General features: G+C 52.3%; 1 protein-coding gene across 3 annotated transcripts; it reads right to left on the reverse strand.

The window, feature by feature from the left end:
- Positions 1 to 3413: 3413 nt before the first annotated feature.
- Positions 3414 to 17298, reverse strand: LOC136159107 (ninein-like protein). 3 transcript variants are annotated; one of them, XM_065920939.1, is made up of 5 exons: positions 17190 to 17298; positions 16928 to 17068; positions 13274 to 13379; positions 4726 to 4896; positions 3414 to 3532 (listed from the first exon to the last, which is right to left on the reverse strand). In XM_065920939.1, the coding sequence occupies exons 2-4, from the start codon at positions 17050 to 17052 to the stop codon at positions 4738 to 4740; spliced, it is 390 nt and encodes a 129-aa protein (XP_065777011.1). In that variant the 5' UTR covers positions 17053 to 17068; positions 17190 to 17298; the 3' UTR covers positions 3414 to 3532; positions 4726 to 4737. The 3 variants fall into 3 exon arrangements, 2 of the variants coding, with proteins under 2 accessions (XP_065777011.1, XP_065777010.1); XR_010661401.1 differs by lacking the exons at positions 3414 to 3532; positions 4726 to 4896 and adding an exon at positions 11859 to 11931; XM_065920938.1 differs by lacking the exons at positions 16928 to 17068; positions 17190 to 17298 and having other exon boundaries at positions 13274 to 13574.
- Positions 17299 to 19047: the final 1749 nt, after the last annotated feature.

Raw genomic sequence — 19047 nt, forward strand, 5'->3', positions numbered from 1 at the left:
TTTTGGATGATGGCCATTCGGACCAGTGAGATATGATACCTCATTGCAGGTGTCGTGCACCTCTCTGATAATTTGTGATGCTGAACATCATTTCATGTGCCTACTGGCAATCTGTATGTCTTTGGAGAGCTGTCTATTACGGTCTTCTGCCCATTTCTATTTTTTATTTTTATTTATTTGTTTTGCCCATTTTTAAACTGGGTTTTCAGTTTTTTATTTTTTTGACATAGAGCTACAAGAGCTATTTGCATATTTTGAAGATTAATCCCTTGTCAGTTGCTTCCTTTGCAAATATTTTGTCCTTGTTAGCTTTTTGTTTGGTTTATTGTTTCCTTTGGTGTTGAATAGCTTTTAAGTATAATTAAGTCCCATGTGTTTATTTTTGTTTTTATTTTCGGTACTCTAAGACATGGATCAAAAAGGATATTTCTGCAATTTATGTCAGAGTGCTTTTTTTTGGCTGTGCCATGCGACTTGTGGGATCTTAGTTCCCTGACCAGGGATCGAACTCAGGCCCACAGCAGTGAAAGTGCCATGTCTTAACCCTTGGACTGCCAGAGAATTCCCTCAAAGAGTGTTTGGCCTATCTTTTCCTCTAAAAGTTTCCATGTAGGTCTTTGATGCATTCTGAGTATACTTTGCTGTATGGTATCAGACAATGTTCTAATTTCATTCTTTTACAGATCTGTCCAGATTTCCCAGCATCACTTATTAAAGAGGGTTTTCCGCACTGTCCATCCTTGACTCTTTGTCATAGGTTAAGCAACCATAGTTGCATGGAGAGAAGAGTGCACATTATGTTGTTGAGTCCTCCTACCCCAGACCTGAGCTTTCCATCTCTTCCAGCGTTTACGGTTTTTCTCATTCAAGCACGTACAGTAAATGTGCAGGCAGATGGAGGGGAGGGGGCGTGCAGCAGCCTCAGGAGAGCCGCTGCCACAGGGAAGAGGAGAGAGGTTGGCTGCAGCAGAGCAGGGACTGGGCTTCTGTCCAGGACGTCGTACAATGTTCTTACACAGCTGCGTGTCTATGTAATGCATATGAATGTTTCCTACAGAACTACTTTTCTATATCTTTGAAATGTTTTAGTTTAAAAATATTTAGAAGTTAATCTAAATATTTTAATAGAAAAGGATTTTATTGCAGATACAGTGACTTCATATTACAGTAGTTAATTTTGATCAACCAAATGACCATAATTTATGTATATCTTGAATAGAAAACTATACTTTTTTCCTGTTTTTTTTAAACATATAATACATTTTAGAGTGTGATGACATTTCAGTGAGGAAAAGATTGCATTCACAAGGGATACAATACCATCCTCCCTGAGTCCACAGCCCTAAAACACCACCACTGTCTAGACCTCCCTCGCGGTGGAACAGGCCCTGACAAAAAGGCTTCCTTCCACTATCCCTTATCGCTAGTTGAAAGTCACAGAAAGTGTAGCGTTTCTGGACTGTCTACTTCGACCCACCATCGAGAATGTCAGTGACTAAACCCATAGCACTAACAGTGCCATGGTAAAACTACACAGCCCTGACTTTGCATTTCAATCTCTGTAGCCAAGGTCAGAAGTGCAAGATGAAAATTGCTTTATTTTACCATCTTCCTTGCTGAGAACCCCATAATCTGGTTTCTTTTTCAGTAGCAAAATTAGGAATTTAACTCTGGAAGTTACCCAAGGACCACTAAAAAAAAGAAAAAGTAGTCTTTTCCAACGTGTTTCCCAGGCATTTGGCACACAGACCTTCATTAAATGCTTGTGGGGTAAACAGAATCACAATCCTCATCTATTGAGGGGTATACAGCCAACGAGCCACAATAAGTTACAGTGTCACACTGGTTTACTTTAAAAGACGTTCTTTCAATGAACTCCAGGAAGAAAAGCAGTCTACACAGCGAGGGAAGCTGTAGCAATCTTGCTGAGGAGTTTGCTGAGAGCTCTAACTTTTCCTTCCAAGAATCGGGACTTTGTCTCGGCGCCTCGTTGCTTCTCTTCAGTGACTTGAAGCGCTTTTGTCAGGTGGGCATTTTCCACATAGAGCTCCTTGAGCAGCAGATCAGATCGTGGGCTCTTTCCAAACGGGAGAGGGGAGAGAGCCGCAGTGTACGGCACGTCTCACGCAGGCATGCCACGCCACCAGCTCTCCCTTCCTATTCCTCCACACGCGTTCAGGCTAGCTTGGGGAACCTTACAAATCAGGGACATGTTGGATGTAATGACAGGTTTTGTGATCCTGGCATGAGAGAGGAAAATGACAAACTATGTGGTAGAGAAAATTTAAGCCACCTTTGTACAAACTGGGTTACCACGAAATGAAGACAAGAAGACCCAAATCTGGAGACCTCCAAAAGACAACAAGGAAATTGTCAGGAGCACCCAAACTGTTTGGCTTATGTCAGCGGGCTCTGCAGGCCCACCGTGTCAGCAGGACGCGCCAAGGCTCCTTGGTGCCACCCACACGACACCGACAGGGGCTCCAGCGACGGGGACACAGGATACACGCTCAAGATGCAAAGACGCAGGGGTCCCAGCTTTGGGCTTTGAAAGTCCGCGCTGAGTTCACTCACTCAACTAGCTACTGAGCAGCTCTGCGGGCCAAGTGCTGCCCGGCCGCGGCCCTGCTCCCACAGGCACGTGTTCTAACGGGAGGAGCCAGCAGGGCACGCAGGGTCAGCTGGCGTGTTCACAGAGAACCCAGGCGGGGGACACACGGCTGAGCCTGAGGTGAACAGACAGCCCTGAGAGGAGCATGGGGGAGGTGGGGGAGGCTGCCTGGGTAAACCTCCCGGGCAGAGGCCGGCACATGCGGGGGTGATAAGAACGGCCAGGAGGCCCGTGAGGAAGGCAGAGCTGCCAAGTCGGCTGGCCAAGGGCCCGAGGGGAGGGGCCCAGGTCCTGCAGAAACTCGAGGACACCAGAGAAGCTGCTGTCTACTCTGAGGATGTAGCCCTGGTATGTAGGAGCCTCAAGATTTACCTGGGGTTGAGGTTTTGCCAAAGGTGACTGGGGGGTAGCGGGGTCACCAAGAGCCTGACGGCTGGGAAGGAAAGTGAGGACCTGGGGACAGTCGAGGTTGGAGGGCGGCGGTGCCGGCAGAACAGGAGCTACACAGATGGGGAGTGGGGGTCTGGAGCGGGCAGCCTGCAGAGAGAGACTAGAACTGGGGACCCGCGGTCCAGGGCGCTCCAGATAAACCACATTTGGTCCCTGTGTAGAGAAGTATTTCCACAGATGCTCACATTTCACTTCCCGGAGCACCAAGCAGACCTCATAGGACAGCAAGGCCTCTCGCTCCCCTCTCTCCCTGCCCTCCTCTCCCCTCCTCAGCACTTCCGCGGGACACAGGGTTCTCTTGGGTCCTGTCTCCCTCATCAGCTACCCGGTCGCCCAAACGAGGCGTCCATCACTCACCTGCTCCTTCAGCTCACCCACTTTCTCATGGAGGAGCACTTCCATGTTCTTCCAAGTCATCTCCACCTCCTCCACCTGCTCTTCTGTTGCTTCCAGCTGTTTTTCACGTGCTTCCTGAACGAGAGGAGGTTAGAGATCAACACGGTTCACTTTAAAAAGAGTCATCTCAGGCTTATTTGCCTTAGAATTGAAATCAGCTGAAGTGCACACAATCTGAGCATCTGCCTAACCTTTCATCCATAGGAACGGATGGTTAGAAATGTCTCAGAAGCCACAAAGCTGCATTTCTCACTGTAGTGTGAGCAGAGAAGAGACTCCTTGTCCTAGGATCTTAATCCTAGATGACTCAAAGGTGAGTTTCCCCAAACATGGTAGCCTTTCTAGTGGATCTCTGACTAAATTTCCTTTGTCAATAATCCGTCCTAGCTTAAATGTCTCTCCAGCACAACGTGTCTGCATAATGCTATAAGGCTGTTCTTCGTTAGAATTTGTGTTTTACAACTGGCAGATTTTACCCACCGTTTCCATCTTGCACAGATTCCTTCCTCGGGAAGGCACCTGGTCCTCTGCCCCTCCTCACCCTCCCACTGACCCATGAACTTTGAGGACCCAAATGTGCTTCCCAGGCTCACACTTTGAGGTGCTCCCTCACTGATGCCTCAGAGACTGCTCTGAGGTGGGAACCACTGCCTCCAGAGGTTCAAAGAAATCGAAGCACAGAGGGCCAAATCAATCACTCAGTTAAATCACTCGGCTCAGGTGGTGGAGCCAGGATCCAGTCCCCTGCAGTGCACGCTCTGAGCCACTCTTCTGCTGCCCTCTTAAGGCAGCAACTCTGTTTCTCCATGAGAGGCCGGCACACAGCAGGGCTCCCCAAGTCCGTGAAGTCACTGTGCTGATCTCATGTCCAACCAGCCCCCTACTCCTTGCTGCTTTTGAACACGCCAAGCATAGCCCACCTCAGGACCTCTGCACCTGCGTGCACTCCTGAAGAGCTATCCCTGCCCATCTGTCTGCTGGGGCCCTTCTATCACCACGTTTCAGACCTGGAAGCAGGTCACATGTGTGGCTGACTGCAGACACACTCAGCCAAGAAAACAGGCTGGGGGACTTCAGGGTCAGTCGCTCAAGACCCACCAGTTTCCCACAGAAGCTTGGTACCGTGGCTTCCATAAGCATCCCACTTGGCGGGAGGGCTGTCGGGCCGTCCTCCCGTTGGCACCTGGGCAGCTTGTGGCTAAGTCACCAGAGATCCTACTCACCCTCCCCATCACCCCCAGCTGGCCCCCCAGCCTTGCCCCACTCACCTGTGCCTCCTCCTAGAGCCGCCAAGCCGCCCGCTGCTCCCCTTCCAGCAACTGCTGCAGCTCGGCCACGCGGCCTGCAGGCACGCGCTGTGCCATCTCCTCCTGCAGCTGCTGCACCCACTGCGTGAGCTGGGAACGGGCCAGCAACAGCCTCTGGGTGGCTCCATACCGCTGCCGGGGAAAAGGTACAGCAGTTGTGGGCTGACTGCCCAGACCTTCAGGGTCACCACCAGACACAGAAAACTGCATCTCTACCTGGTAGGCCACCCCACAAGGTAAGAGCGTGTTCAGGAAAGCTCACGAATTCTGAAGAGTCCATTTATCTGATGCCCACACTCCATTTCCTAGTAGTTCAGACGGTAAAGAATCCGCCTGCAATGCAGGAGACACAGGATACGTGGATTTGATCCCTGAGTTCGGAAGATCCCCTGGAGGAGGGCATGGTAACCACTCCAGTAATTTTCCCTGGAGAATCCCACGGACAGAGCAGCATGGCAGGCTAAGGTCCATGCGGTCACAAAGAATCGGATAGGACTGAGCGACTAACACAAACTCCATTCAGGGGCTTCTGCACCCTGAGAGCCTGGAAGGTCTGCCTGTAGCCCTCCCAGTGACCTCAGGCCAGATCCTGGGAGGATCAAGCTATTTTGTCCTGTTTACCTCCTGGGTTCTTCGCTGGGTTGAATTCCTTCCATAACGGGACGCACATCAGCCGCGTAGAGCAGCCTCCCTCTAAATGTAGAGCTCTCGCTCCTGAGACGGAGCTTCACACAAACCATGTTTTGCTCCTCTGCTTTTCTCCTAGCAATTGGTCAGGAGGCTGAGGGTCTGAATCCCTCGGCGCTCGGAGCAGGGTTCATGCACAGCTAGGCAAGGGCATCACTGTCGCCCCAGGGCAGGTGTTCCCACCTTATCACCCAGGCTCGGGGAGAGGCAGGCAGCGGTGGGAAGACGCAGATGGGAACTGCAGGTCTCTCCAGGGTACAGCAGGTGTCTGAGAAACCAGAGGCGACAAAAGCACTCCCAGAGTGAGTGGGAACTCAGCAAGGACACCGGTCGGCCGGTGAAAATCTACTACGCTTCTAAGTTCTGACAGTGAACGTGCAGAAACCCACGTGAGAAACAAAACACCGTTTCTGCCCCGGCCTGGAAAGAGCTTGGAAGTCGTCACCCCCACCCTCCCAACAAGAACAAAGAAAAAGCGGAGTCACTGAGAGTCAACAAGTCTTCCGAGATCCATTACAGAGCTGAAGTCACAGGGTAAACCAATGTTCTCAAAACCGGAAAGAAAAACAGGCGAAGAGCGTCACAACTCACCAGGAGTCAAAGGCTGGAGGCCTAAACAGAGTGGCTGCTGTGGGTAGAACCGGGCCCACAAAGTCACCACTGTCTGGAGACAAGGCTGCTAACAGGTCATTAAGGGTAAATGTGCTCACAGGGTGGGGTCCCAGCCCAACGGGACAGTGACTTTATAAGGAGACACAGTGAGAGGGGGCTGCCCACAAGCGTGGAAGGGCCTCATGGGAACCAAGCCAGCCCCGCCTTGATCTTGGCCTTGAGAACCTTGGGAAACAAACTCCTGTAGTTGAAGCCGCCTGCTTGTGACATTCTGTATGGAACCTGAGCAGACTAGGACCTCGACTGTTCTGAAGTGCACAGAGCGTTCTGCTCTCTGCCCTCAAGGGAAACCTCCTTCTCTACCAGGCCGGAATCAGCGAGGGGAAGGGGATAACCAACTAGGGCCGCTCTAGCTGTTCTGACTCAGGGTCACTCACCTACTGGAGTGGCTAAAATAACAGTGACAACACCCAGTGTGGACAGGGATGTGGGGCAACTAAACCTAGCATACACTGCTGGCGGAACATAAACTGTTAGTAGCTGCTCTGGATAACGGCTAGGCAATTTCATATAAAATTAGACATGCAACTGCGGTACAGATCTGTAATTGCTCTCCTGGGCATTTATCCTGTGAAATGAAAACCTACATCCACACAAACACCTGCCTAGGAATGTTCATTGCAGCTTCTGTGACAGCCCAAAACTGGAATCAGCCCAGCCATCCTTTCAAAGGGGAGCATTAGGACAAGTTGGTTCTAAATTGGGAAAGGAGTACGTCAAGGTTGTATACTGTCACCCTGATTATTTAACTTATATGCAGAGTACATCACGTGAAATGCTGGGCTGGATGAATCACAAGCTGGAATCAAGACTGACGGGACAAATATTAATAACCTCAGATATGCAGATGACACCACCCCCATGGCAGAAAGCAAAGAGGAACTGAAGAGCCTCCTGATGAAAGAGAAACAGGAGAGTGAAAAAGTTGGCTTAAAACTCAACATTCAAAAAACTAAGATCATGGCATTCAGTCCTATCACTTCATGGCAAATAGATGGGGAAACAATGGAAACAGTGACAGACTTTATTTTCTTGGGCTCCAAAATCACTGCAGATGGTGACTGCAGCCATGAAATTAAGACGCTTGCTCCTTGGAAGGAAAGCTATACTGGCCTATATATATATCCATATATCTAGGCCAACCTAGACAGCATATTAAAAAGTGTACAAAGGTCTGTGTAGTCAAAGCTATGGTTTTTCCAGTGGTCATGATGGATGTGAGAGTTGTACCATAAAGAAAGTTGAGCGCTGAACAATTGATGCTTTTGAACTGTGGTGCTGGAGAAGACTCTTGAGAGACCCTAGGACTGCAAAGAGATCCAACCAGTTCATCCCAAAGGAGATCAGTCCTGGGTGTTCATTGGAGGGACTGATGCTGAAGCTGAAGCTCCAATAGTTTGGCTGCCTGATGTGAAGAACTGACTCACTGGAAAAGACCCTGATGCTGCGAAAGATTGAAGGCAGGAGGAGGGGATGACAGAGGATGAGATGGTTGGAGGGCATCACTGACTCAATGGACATGAGTTTCAACAAGCTGTGGGAGTTGATGATGGACAGGGAAGCCTGACGTGCTGCAGTCCACGGGGTTGCAAAGAGTCAGACACGACTGAGCAAATGAACTGAAGACAAGCTATGGGACATTAACGCCTTGGAATACCATGCAGCGACAGGAAGAAAGAAACTGTGGACACACGGCAGGGAATCATGCTATGTGAGGAAAGGCAATCCCAAAGATCTCATTCTGTATGATTCCTTTTGTGTCACATGTATAAAGACACAATTTTGGAAATGAAGGACAGTTAGTGGTTTTGAGGGGTTGAAGCTGGGGTACGTGGGCAGGAAGACAGGTGGCAGACGTAGTTGTGAATAAACAATATGAAGGACCTTGTGGAGTTGCAGCTGTGGTTGTGGAGACATGAACCTGCACAGGGAATAAAACGATGTAGACCTGACACCCACATGAGTACAGAAGTAAAGCTGTGGAAGCATGTGGCCTTTCCGGGTGGTTAAGAATCTGCCTTCCGAGGCAGGACACTGGGGTTCCATCCCTGGTTGGGGAACTGAGGTGCCACGAGCCGTGGGGCAATGAAACACTCCCCCAAGAAAAAGAAGCCCCCCCCAAAACTGGGGAAGTAAGACCTATGGAGTGCATCGATGTCAATAGCTTGGCTGTTGACAGTGAGCAACCAGTCACTGCTAGCCTTGGAGGAGGAAGGTGTGGATCAAAAATGGGAGGTCTGCAGGTTTCCTCCCGAGCTTCCAAGAAAGGAAGGCAGCTGCCAACACCGAGATTCCCGCCCAGTCACACCCACTTCTGATTTCCAGCCTCGAACACCGTGAAATCCTAAGTTGTGATGCTTTAAGCCTCTGACTTCCTGGTAACTCATCACCACAGCAATGGAAAATGGATGCTCACTCAGAGCAGCCTGCCCAGGGCAGAGGGCAGAGGGCAGCCTTCAACTGCGCATCAAGGTCTGTGCTCCTAGGAAGACCGGCCTTCAGAAATGGGAGAGAATCTGGGACATTTTCAGATACACAAAAACTGAGGCAATGTCCTCCAAAGACACTTTCATGAAAGACCACACAATAGAGTGAAGAAGATGGTCCCTAAAGAAAGCATCTAACCAGGCATCCAAGCTGAGAACCATTCAGTAAAATGTCTGGTCGGGAGTTTTGAAAAACCACCATGTCCAAACGCCTTGAAGCAATCTACCAGGACAGACCCAGGAGGAAACATAAGATCTGAACAGGCCTGTAACAAGGGGTACAGATGTCAGAGAATGGAGTCTTCTCCACACACCCCCTGGGGCTGAAAGCTGCAAACACCTGTCTCAGTCCCGGCTGCAGCCTCAGCTGTGACAGCACGTGGCTGGTGCCCAGGAAACCCCGTCCAATGATCCAGAGACCACTGAGATGGGAACCGAGACGTTAGCTGTGGGGTTAACAAGCCAAGGCGAGCCGTGAGTCAGGAGAAGCAAAGAGGACCAGCACAGCCCACTGGGCCGGGGGGGGGGGGCACGGTGTGAAGCACTAGGACAGCACTGGGCTCTTGTGCCTGTCCCCAGGAAGTGCCCGAGACAGACGGCAGAGAGGGTCTGTGGCCGCTGGGCTGCTCCCACACTGAAGGCCCCCGAGTGTGCCTGGGGCCTGATGTGGACTCACAGGTCCACTGGGCCCGAGACCAGCCTTTGATCGCAGCCGCAACAGTAACAGTGGGTCCAGACGTTCACCTGAGGCTCCGTGCCACTCGTGAGGCCCAGCACCACCTCCGCTTCATGGAGCAGGGAATTCAAAAGTCAGCCCACCACGACCAAGGCTCCACGTCGTTGGGGGACCCCTGACTCTGAGACAGAGGCCTAGAGCAGGTCTAGAGAGTGATAAACAGTCCAGATGCCTTGGGGAGAAATGGGGGGGCCTGGGAACAAAGCCTGGGGCTACTGGCCATGCTAGTATTTCCTTTCTCAAGCTTGGAGGTGCTCTGACATTTATTCCTTGGCTTATTATAAATCCCACGTGATCTGTTTACCAGTGAAGCAACGTGCGATGGTCAGCACGCAGGCAGGAGCTGGTGCCTCACCTGGCCACACCTGCATGTGTGGTGGGCCAGTGTCCTCTGCCCAGACAAGGGACACAACACCTCACGAAGCCTGTCTCCACAGGACGCGGGGAGCTTGCGGTAGTGCTGTGTGGGCGCTCACGGGGCCAAAAGACAGTGCATGGAGCCCCAACCACAACACAGCTGTGCCTGCCTGCAGTCACCCGGGTCATCTCCTGTGTGCTGCTGTGACGCTCCTGGAAAAGCCCTTCTAGAGTCCTGGGCTCCTGAGAGGGAGTGGGTGCCGGCCTGAGCACCAGGGGGGCCGGGGAGGAGGGCCAGGCTGCACACCTGAGTGCTCCCATCACCCGCTCACAGATGCCTCCCCACCTCTAGCCTCCCCTCAGGCCTCTCCAGCCCCCAGCTTCCTGGTGGGGCCCAGAGGATGGGCGTGTGGGCCCTTCTCTAGCACAGAAGATCATGCTAAAATTCTCCAAGCAAACCTTTCCTCTCCTTTGCTCACAAATCTGTTTCTTTGAAGAACACCACTAACTCTAAAGGCCTTTCCCGCTATTTGGGAGCACTTAGGCCTTTTATCCACCTCCCCAGGAGCCACGAGATGACAGATGAGGGAGACTGCATTTTTTAAAGTCAGACTCCTTGGGACTTGCCTGGCTGTCCAGTGGTGAAAACGCCCTGCATCCACCACAAGGGCACAAGCTCGATCCCTGGTGAGGGAACTAAGATCTCTCAGGCAATGCACACACTGCGGCAGAAAGTAGAGTCAGTACCTTTGTAAAATAACCTGTTCTTTCAGGGCTCACCACTCGGGTAACGAGTACTTGTGACTCTGACCAATCTGCTCAAATTCAATTTCAGATCCGGGTTCTTGGCAACGAACCCTGGATGTGAGATCCCCAGGCCTGAGTCGCTGAAGCACCGTCTCCCGGCCCACCTGCCATGCGTGGCCCCTCTCCAGCACCGCCCTCCTCTGCAGCTGCTCCCCAAGGCCTCAGATGACCTCCTGTGACTCCGTGTGCAGGTCGCCAGCTTGGCCTTCTGACCCTGAAGCACGCCAACCTCGAGCTGGAAGCCCTGCTCCAGCTGCCTCCTCTCCTCTGCAAAGGCCCTTGTCATCACCTCCATCTCCCTCTCGTGGTCACTAACCTCAAGAGAGAGGAGGAGTGATGTCGACCGGGGCCCCCAGACACCAATCACTGGATGAGTCAAGGCTGCCGGAGCAGCACCAAAACAGCGGGTGGCCCAGCTTCAACAGGGCGCCGGGGTCTGTGAAAGGCCCCCTACGGCTTGTGTGGCCGCCTGCTTCTGTCACTTCCTGTAACCTCCGCTGCAGCCTTGGCGGGAGGCCCTGCAGGTGCGGAAGGGAGGCTGGCGGCCCGGGAAGCAGCTGCAGGAGGAAGGTAGGAGGGAACAACACCTCCACGAGGCCTGGAAGGCAAGGCCACAGCAGGAACCCAGGGGCAGGACCGCCCCGTGGCCATGGTGAACCCTGACGAGCCATGGGTACCATCCCTCCACAAACCCCCCACAATCGAGTAACAGAGCAAGAGACACACATTCACCTGAGAAGATAGGCTTGGCCAGGGAGGCCTAGGAGCCCCTGCGTGCTAAGTCACTTCAGTCGTGTCCAACTCTGTGTGACCCTGTGGACTGTAGCCCACCAGGCTCCTTTGTCCATGGGATTCTCCAGGGAAGAAGGCTGGAGTGGTTGCCACGCTCGCCTCCAGGGGATCTTCCCGACTCAGGGATCGAACCTGCATCTTTTATGTCTCCTGTCTTGGCAACATATCTTTTCTTCTCCACTAGCGCCACCTGGGGAGCCCCTGGCACAGGGAAATCCCAGGAACTAAGATCCTGCTCCCAGAATCTGCTACAGCTGCAACAGAGCCAGGGGCTGTGACTTCCCAGTGCAGGGCAAACAGGCAGTTCTGGCCTCTGCACCAGCCTCTGGACACGGGGAGGGACTCTGTTCCTTCTGTCCCGTCTCCTTCCGAAGAGAGTGGAGTCAGAAAGTCAAGGTCACGCTCATTCCCTGCAAACCTCGGTCGCCCTGAACACGTTCACTATGGGCACATGTGTGCACAGACACGTCTCAAGAGCAGGAAGTTACCCAACCTCTGTGGCCTCCCTCAGTCCCCTCACCTGGGACTCCAGCTGGATCCTGAGTTCTTACTAATGCTCCTTCAGCTGCTTCAACATGATCTCTGTTTCTGTACTCACTGGGGCAGAATCACTCACGAACGTGATGGTGCCTGAAAATAAGAGGACATGTCCATTGATGTTCTGCCCAGGACACCATGGGATCAAGCATCTTTTAATTTCATGGCTGTAGTCACCATCTGCAGTGATTTTGGACCCACAGCGTGGCCAGCCCTCCTGGGCCCAGGTGACCCCCACGCCATGCATGGTAGGGGGCACACTCAAGGCTTGATTTAGAATGTGAGTTTGGCCGCTGCTGGGGTTTCATCCATGCTGGTTGATGGGCTAGAAAGTGAAGGGAGCAGACACATCCTGACTTCTCGCCTGCTCCTTTCAATTCCCAAATTGCTTTCCATGAAAAAGAGTGGCAGACTCGAGAACATCCGGCCTAGAGAACTTGGGATAAACATGTGAGGAAAGAGCATCCTATCGCCCTGAAAACAGCAAGCTGCCACCTGGGTCAGGAGTGGCCCTGGTTGGATACATAGCCAGCCGGGCCTCCACCACCCATGTGACCTCTGCACCACAGTGCTGCTGTCCTGACCGCCCCTCCTACTTAGAAGGGGCTGATAGACCCCCTGAGCCTGGATGGGGGCGAGGGGAAGAGACACGGCTCCAGCCACGAGAGCGCTGTGGCTGCTTCGGCCCCAACATGAAGCTCAGGGCTCCCTCCGGTGCTACGACTCAGAGCCTTCCAGCCACCGCACCCGGGGCGCAGCTCCTGGATCTCAATAAGGGCCACACACTCGCAGCTCAGGCCCGTCGAGGGATAAAGACCATCGCCCCCTTCCCTGTGGCCACATGGGCCGCTGACACTCATCGAGGAATGAGATCACAGCAGCCACACGCCAACCACCCCTGGCTGAGGAGCAGGGCTGTGGCTCGGGGCTCAGCAGAGTCCACGGCTGCAGGTGCAGGTGAGGGTCTCCCTCAGAGGCCAGGTGCACAGAAGACCCACCCGGCTTCCCTCGGAGGCCCCGAGGACAGCTGACGTGGGCTGCCCTTTGTCAGAGCCATCACAGGCCGTCCCCCCATCACCCCCAGCCCGTTCTCTGCTCCCCTCCCCAGATGACCCTCCCCAGGGGCATCTCCTTCCATCCCCCCTACCTTAGGAGGCTCACAGGGGACATGCCTGCCCTGAGGTCACAGCAAGTTCATCAGAACCTTCGCCACTTACTCTGTACAAGCAGTAGGACCTTCATCCTCCTCCCTCTCTCTTGGGGCTCTGGGACGCCCTAACCCCTGGCCTCAGATAGGACCCTTCTCCCACACAAATGGTCCGTAGGACTTGTGACCCCTGCGCAGCGGGCTGGCCCACCACCCCATCCCTGGGGCAGGAGCACGTGACCCACCACCTCCCAACAGACGCACCACCTCTAAGCACCCGGCGCCTACCTGCCGGGCCGTGTCCCAGGGGCAGGTGGCTGTGCCGACTCGGGGCCGTCTCTGCCTGCAGGCCCTGCAGGGCAGCCTGCAGCTCATCGCTGTGGTCCTGCAGGTCCTGTGGGCAGAGCCAGACACTTCCTCCAGCCACTGCGGCCACCAGGCCCAGGAGCAGGGCATGGAGCCAGCACCCGGGGAACAGTTCAGGCCCCAGCAGAGCGGGTCCTGACGTCCAGGACGGGGAACCGACATTAGACCCGAACTGCTTCGGGAGCAACAAGGAGCAGGAGTCCTTTCCCAACTTCTTATGCCTGGCACCACCTTCCATCACTGGACACACAGAAGGGACTCAGGGGGAAAAAAGTGCAGTGAAACTGAGAAATGGAGAAAATACAGAGAGCTTATAACACCTGAAACCACAAGAGGTTGGGCGAGTATGCTCATAAGGGGTAGGGGAGATTTGGGAGGACATGAGGCTTAAGAGGAAGGGTCTCTGGGACCTTCCTGGCGGTGCAGCGGTTAGGACTGAGTGCTTTCCCTGCAGGGGACGTGGGTTTGTTCCCTGGTTAGGTGATCTTTTGCAACAACCATTCCTATCAGTAGGGAAAACAGTGCCAAACCTTAGTTTATCACTAAACCTAGTGGAGCTGAGCTTTTTAAAATCCTAAAAGATGATGCTGTTAAAGCGCTCCACTCAATATGCCAGAAAATTGGAAATGGCCACAGGCCTGGAAAAGGTCGACTTTCATTTTAATCCCAAAGGAGGGCAATGCCAAAGAATGTTCACACTATTGCACAGTTGCACATATTCCACATGTTAGCAAGGTAATGTTCAAAATTCTTCAAGCTAGCCTTCAACAGTATATCTACCAAGAACTTCCAGATGTCCAAACTGGATTTAGAAAAGCCAGAGGGCCTAGAGGTCAAATTGCCAACATCCACTGGATCATCAAAAAAGCAAGAGAATTCCAGAAAAACATCTACTTCTGCTTCATTGACTATGGTAAAAGTCTTTGACTATGTGGATCACAATAAACTGGAAAATTTTTCAAGAGATGGGAATATCAGACCACCTGACCTGCCTCCTGATATAAGTTGAGTATATCACGCAAAATACCAGGACAAATATCAACAACCTCAGCTATACAGATGATACCACTCTAATGGGAGAAAGCAAAGAGGAGCTAAAGAGCCTCTTGATGAGGGTGAAAGAGGAGAGTGAAAACTTGGCTTGAAACTCAACATTCAAAAACCTAAGATCGCAGCATCCGGTCCCATCACTTCATGGCAAATAGAAGGAGAAAAAGTGGAAGTACTGACAAATTCTATTTCCCTGTGTTTCAATCCCAAAGAATGTTCGAACTACCACACAACTGCATTCATTTCACACGCTAGCAAAGTAATGTTCAAAATCATTCAAGCTAGGCTTCAACAGTATATGAACCGAGAACTTCCAGATGTACAAGCGGGATTTAGAAAAGGCAGAGGACCTAGAGATCAAATTGCCAACATCCACTGGGTGGCTAGAGAATTCCACAGAAAACATATACTTCTGCTTCATTGACTATACTAAACCCTCTGACTGTGGAGACCACATCAAACTGTGCAAAGTTCTTAGAGAGATAGGAATACCAAGTCAGCTTACCTGCCTCCTGTGAAAACTGTATGCAGGTTTCAAGAAGCAAAAGAGAGAACTAGATATGAAACAATTAGACTGGTTTGAAATTGGGAAAGGAGTATGTCAACACTATATATTGTCACTCTGCTTCTTTAACTTATATCAAGAGTACATCATGTGAAATGCCAGGCTGGATGAAGCACGAGATGGAGTCAAGATTGCCGGGAAAAATATCAATAACCTCAGATATGCGGATGACACAACCTTTATGGCAGAAAGGAAAAAGGATCTAAAGAACCTCTTGATGAAAGTGAAAGAGAATAATGAAAAAGCTGGCTTAAAACTCAACATTCAGAAAACTAATACCATGGCATCCGGTCCCATCACTTCATGGCAAACAGAGAGGGCAACAACGGAAAGAGTGACAGACTTTCTTTTCTTTGGCTCCAAAATCACTGCAGATGGTGGATGCAGCCATGAAGTTAAATGATGCTTGATCTTTGTAAGAAAAGCTATGACCAACTTAGACCGCATATTAGAACCAGAGACATCACTTTGCTGACAAAGGTCCATCTAGTCAAACTACGGTTTTTCCACTAGTCATGCAAGGATGCGAGAGCTGGACCATGAAGAAAGCTGAGTGCCAAAGAACTGATGCCTTTGAACTGTGGTGTTGGAGGAGAGATGCGTGAGAGTCCCTTGGACAGCAAGGAGATGCAACCAGTCCATCCTAAAGGAAATCAGTCCTGAATATTCATTGCAAGGACTGATGCTGAATCTGAAGCTCCAACACTTTGGCCACCTGATGCCAAGAGCCAACTCACTGGAAAAGACCCTGATGCTGGGAAAGACGGAAGGCAGGAGGAGAAGGGGATGACAGAGGACAAGATGGTTGGATGGCATCACTGACTCAATGGACATGAGTTTGACCAAACTCCAGGAAATGGTAGAGGACAGAGAAGCCTTGTGTGCTGCAGTCCATGGGGTCACAAAGACTTGGACATGACTGATTGAACAACAACATCACTAAAACATTTGCTTAACAAGATTCTCCAACCCAGTATATCTAGGCTGAAGATGAGTGGAAACTCTTATTTCGGCAGAGCCTGGCTGGGTCCACAATCAATTGGTTGTGGTCCGAAACCAGAAATGATTGGCTCGGCCTCCCTCAGACTCACTGCAGAGCTTTGGGGCGCAAGGGCAGCTGTCACTCAGGGAAACAGTTTGATGAGTGTGATTAACCTAACAGCCTGCAGATCTTGGGGCGAGTTTTACAAACTTGATCCTATCACTTCCCTCTTGAAAGGGGAAAGGTGCAGTAACATACGCCAGGGCCACATGACAGGTGCTCAGAAAACATATGCAACATCACAGCAACGAGTCCTCTCTGAAAGCAACCACGTGGACAGGAAGAAGCGAAGGACTCAGGAAAAATGTTAGGAGTGCTAACATCTGTGGACATGAAATGTTTGTTTTTATTTTTCCCTGTGTGTGTATTTTCTAAGTTTTCTACAACGAACATGTCTCCCTTAATACATTTCTGTTAGAGTAACCTAATACAACAGCAACGCTATTTCTAAAAGTGTACCGCTGATACTGTGTTACTCATGGATCAAAACCCAAAAACCTACGTGGCCCTCGAGGCCTTGTTTCCCCCAACCAGATTCTTGGATGGAGATAACGAGTCTCTGGTTCTCCAATGCAGAAAGAACTTCACCCAGTCCCTTCGGGGTGGTCAGGAGAAACAGGTCAACTAGGCTGAGACCAATGCAAATCCATTCTCAGCTCCCTGCCTTATGGCCTGAAATCAGTCACCGTTGTCTTGTGGGCACGCTGGGAGGGCAGCACTGGCCGCAGGGGAAGGCCATGTGCAATCAGGCTGCCTGCCACCACCCGGGCTGACTCTGCGGGGGTCCACTCAGCCCACTGCATGGGTGATGCTTTGTCTGCGGGCTTCCTGCTGTGGGCTCAGGTGAGACAGCAGGGCCTCAGCTGGCAGCAACCTGTGTCCACCATCCGCCCTGGGCCAGGACCCCGGCAAGACCTACCTGACCTTCTCCTCCGTGAGATGTTCCAGGGTGGAATGGAGGTCGTCTGTCTCTTTCACAAACTCCAGGTTCCTCTGCTCAGCTTTCTCTGGGTCTTGTCTCGCCTTATCTCGCTCCCTGGCCATCTGCTCCACCTGCACCCTGCAGGAAGGAGGGAGGGATCACTGGGGACACTGCTCTGGGCATAGCGAGCCGGTCTGAAGGAACAAACTCAGCTGGCCTAAGAGTGCTGAGCAGTGGCTGGCGCTGGGCTCTCACCCACCTCTTGTGCGTGCGTGCCAAGTCACTGCAGTCGTGTCCGATTCTATCCAATCCTATGGACTGTAGACTTCCAGGCTCCTCTGTTCATTGGATTCTCCAGGCCGGAATACTAGAGTGGGCTGTCATGCCCTCCTCCAGAGGATCTTCCTGACAAAAGGATCGAACTCCCATTTCTCATGCCTCTTGCATTGGTGAGTGGGTTCTTTACCACTAGGGCCACCTGGGAAGCCTGACCCTCCGCCTACCAGGATGGTTTCTGCAGTTATTGACTCTGTTTTACAGAAGTACATACAGCAAGAAGCCAACTGGCTTGCAATGGGGTTTCTAGCAGGTTTCTGAACCAGGAGGTTCGAGCCTGGGGCGGGCAATCCTCACTTCTCCAGATGGCCTTACAAGAGGTGGGAAATCATCCTTGCTCCGTCTTGCCTGCAGCTGGGCCTCAGAACCAGGGATCCCCAGCACCCACCCTGGGACTGGACGCACGAAGGAATGAAGGCTGGCCACCCATTATCCTGCCCGGTCACAGCCTTGCCACCTGTAGTCTGGCACCTGAGTAAGTGCCAGGGAGTTGCCCAGAGCAGAGGCGATGCCTGTCTCTGTCTGGTCACCCCAGGCCTTGCCCGAGGCTCAGTCCACCACCTATCCTGGTGCCTCTATCTCCCACTGGAGAGCACCAAGCTTGTCTCCCTTCCTCATCCTCCCAGTCTTCCTCTGGGCTCCTCTGCAGAGTTGCCTGATGTCAGAGGTCTCATCTGTTGGTACCTAACGAGATGCAAAGTCTTGAGGATGGAGACCGGAATTACTGCCAACCTTTTCTGTAGCTTCAGAGCATCAGTAAAAACACAATAACAATCTCTATGCCAACCGGTTCAGCAGACGGATGGCCTGAATATCCAGGTCAACTGGAGCCAAACCCAATTAAAACGGAACGTATTCTTGGCCGAATCGCTATGTAGTCCTTTGTGACCATGCTGGAAGCACCCTTTCTCATCCTGCAGGCTGCCTGTGCCCTGGGCGAGGCCAGCCTCGCAGGTCGTACCCCACGCCCCCGCCTATCCGCAGCAGGGCTCTTACTGGCAGAAGCTCAGCTCCTGGGGGTAGCAGGCCAAAACTGCATGCTGGGGACCCCGCCCACCATCATGACCTCCTTCTCCAAGGGCCCAGGTCAGCTCCAAAAGGTTCACCTTCTCATCCACACTGAAGTCAAGGCTCTGAAAACAGCACGGCCCATAGGACAGGTAGGATGAGTGGGTCTCCGGACACCTGCTGGCTCCCACAAGCCAGACTTCACTGTCCCAGCACCTTCCTTTTCTGTGTGCAAAGTCTCCACATCTTGAGTGGAGACTCTGCTATGCTCCCATCCCTCTGGGGTCCCTCTCCCACGGTCCCTGTCAAGGCCAGGTCCTTGAGGTCCCCCACAAGGCCAGGCTTTACCTTGGACCTCAGAGAATTCATTCTGAGGCTCTTTCGCGATGTCGGCTTCTTTATCAGACTTGAGACTCTGGAAAAACAGAAAGAGAAGGATGTCAGCCACGATTAACCCATGGATGTCCTTTCTGACAGAAAGGCCTGAAGGCTCCCACGGTGGACAGCTCAAGGAGTCTCAGTGAGGGCCCTGGAGGCATACATCACGAGCCGGCCAAGTTCTGCAGGGTGAACCTTGGTTCAAGTGCTGGACGCGGGTGACCGTGGCTGTGGCAACACCTGCTTTTTCTGCCCTCAGCCGAATAACCTTTCCTCCTCCTGCAGGGCCAGGGGAGGGTGGTGGTGAAGAGGGGATCCTCCGAGGCCCCCGTTTCTGAAGGAGGATGTTGCGTGGCCAGAACTGCCCTGCAGACAGAGAGGCCCAGAGACACCTA

This window comes from Muntiacus reevesi, chromosome 2 (assembly GCF_963930625.1).
Source record: "Muntiacus reevesi chromosome 2, mMunRee1.1, whole genome shotgun sequence".
Classification (NCBI taxonomy): domain Eukaryota; kingdom Metazoa; phylum Chordata; class Mammalia; order Artiodactyla; family Cervidae; genus Muntiacus; species Muntiacus reevesi.

Coding starts and splice junctions, on each gene's coding strand:
- LOC136159107 (XM_065920938.1), bottom strand. CDS start 13,513: ATGTCGGTTCCCCGTCCTGGACGTCAGGACCCGCTCTGCTGGGGCCTG. Junction 4,897..13,273: donor CCTGGGACACGGCCCGGCAG/GTAGGCGCCGGG, acceptor TTTCCCCGGCAG/CGGTATGGAGCCACCCAGAG.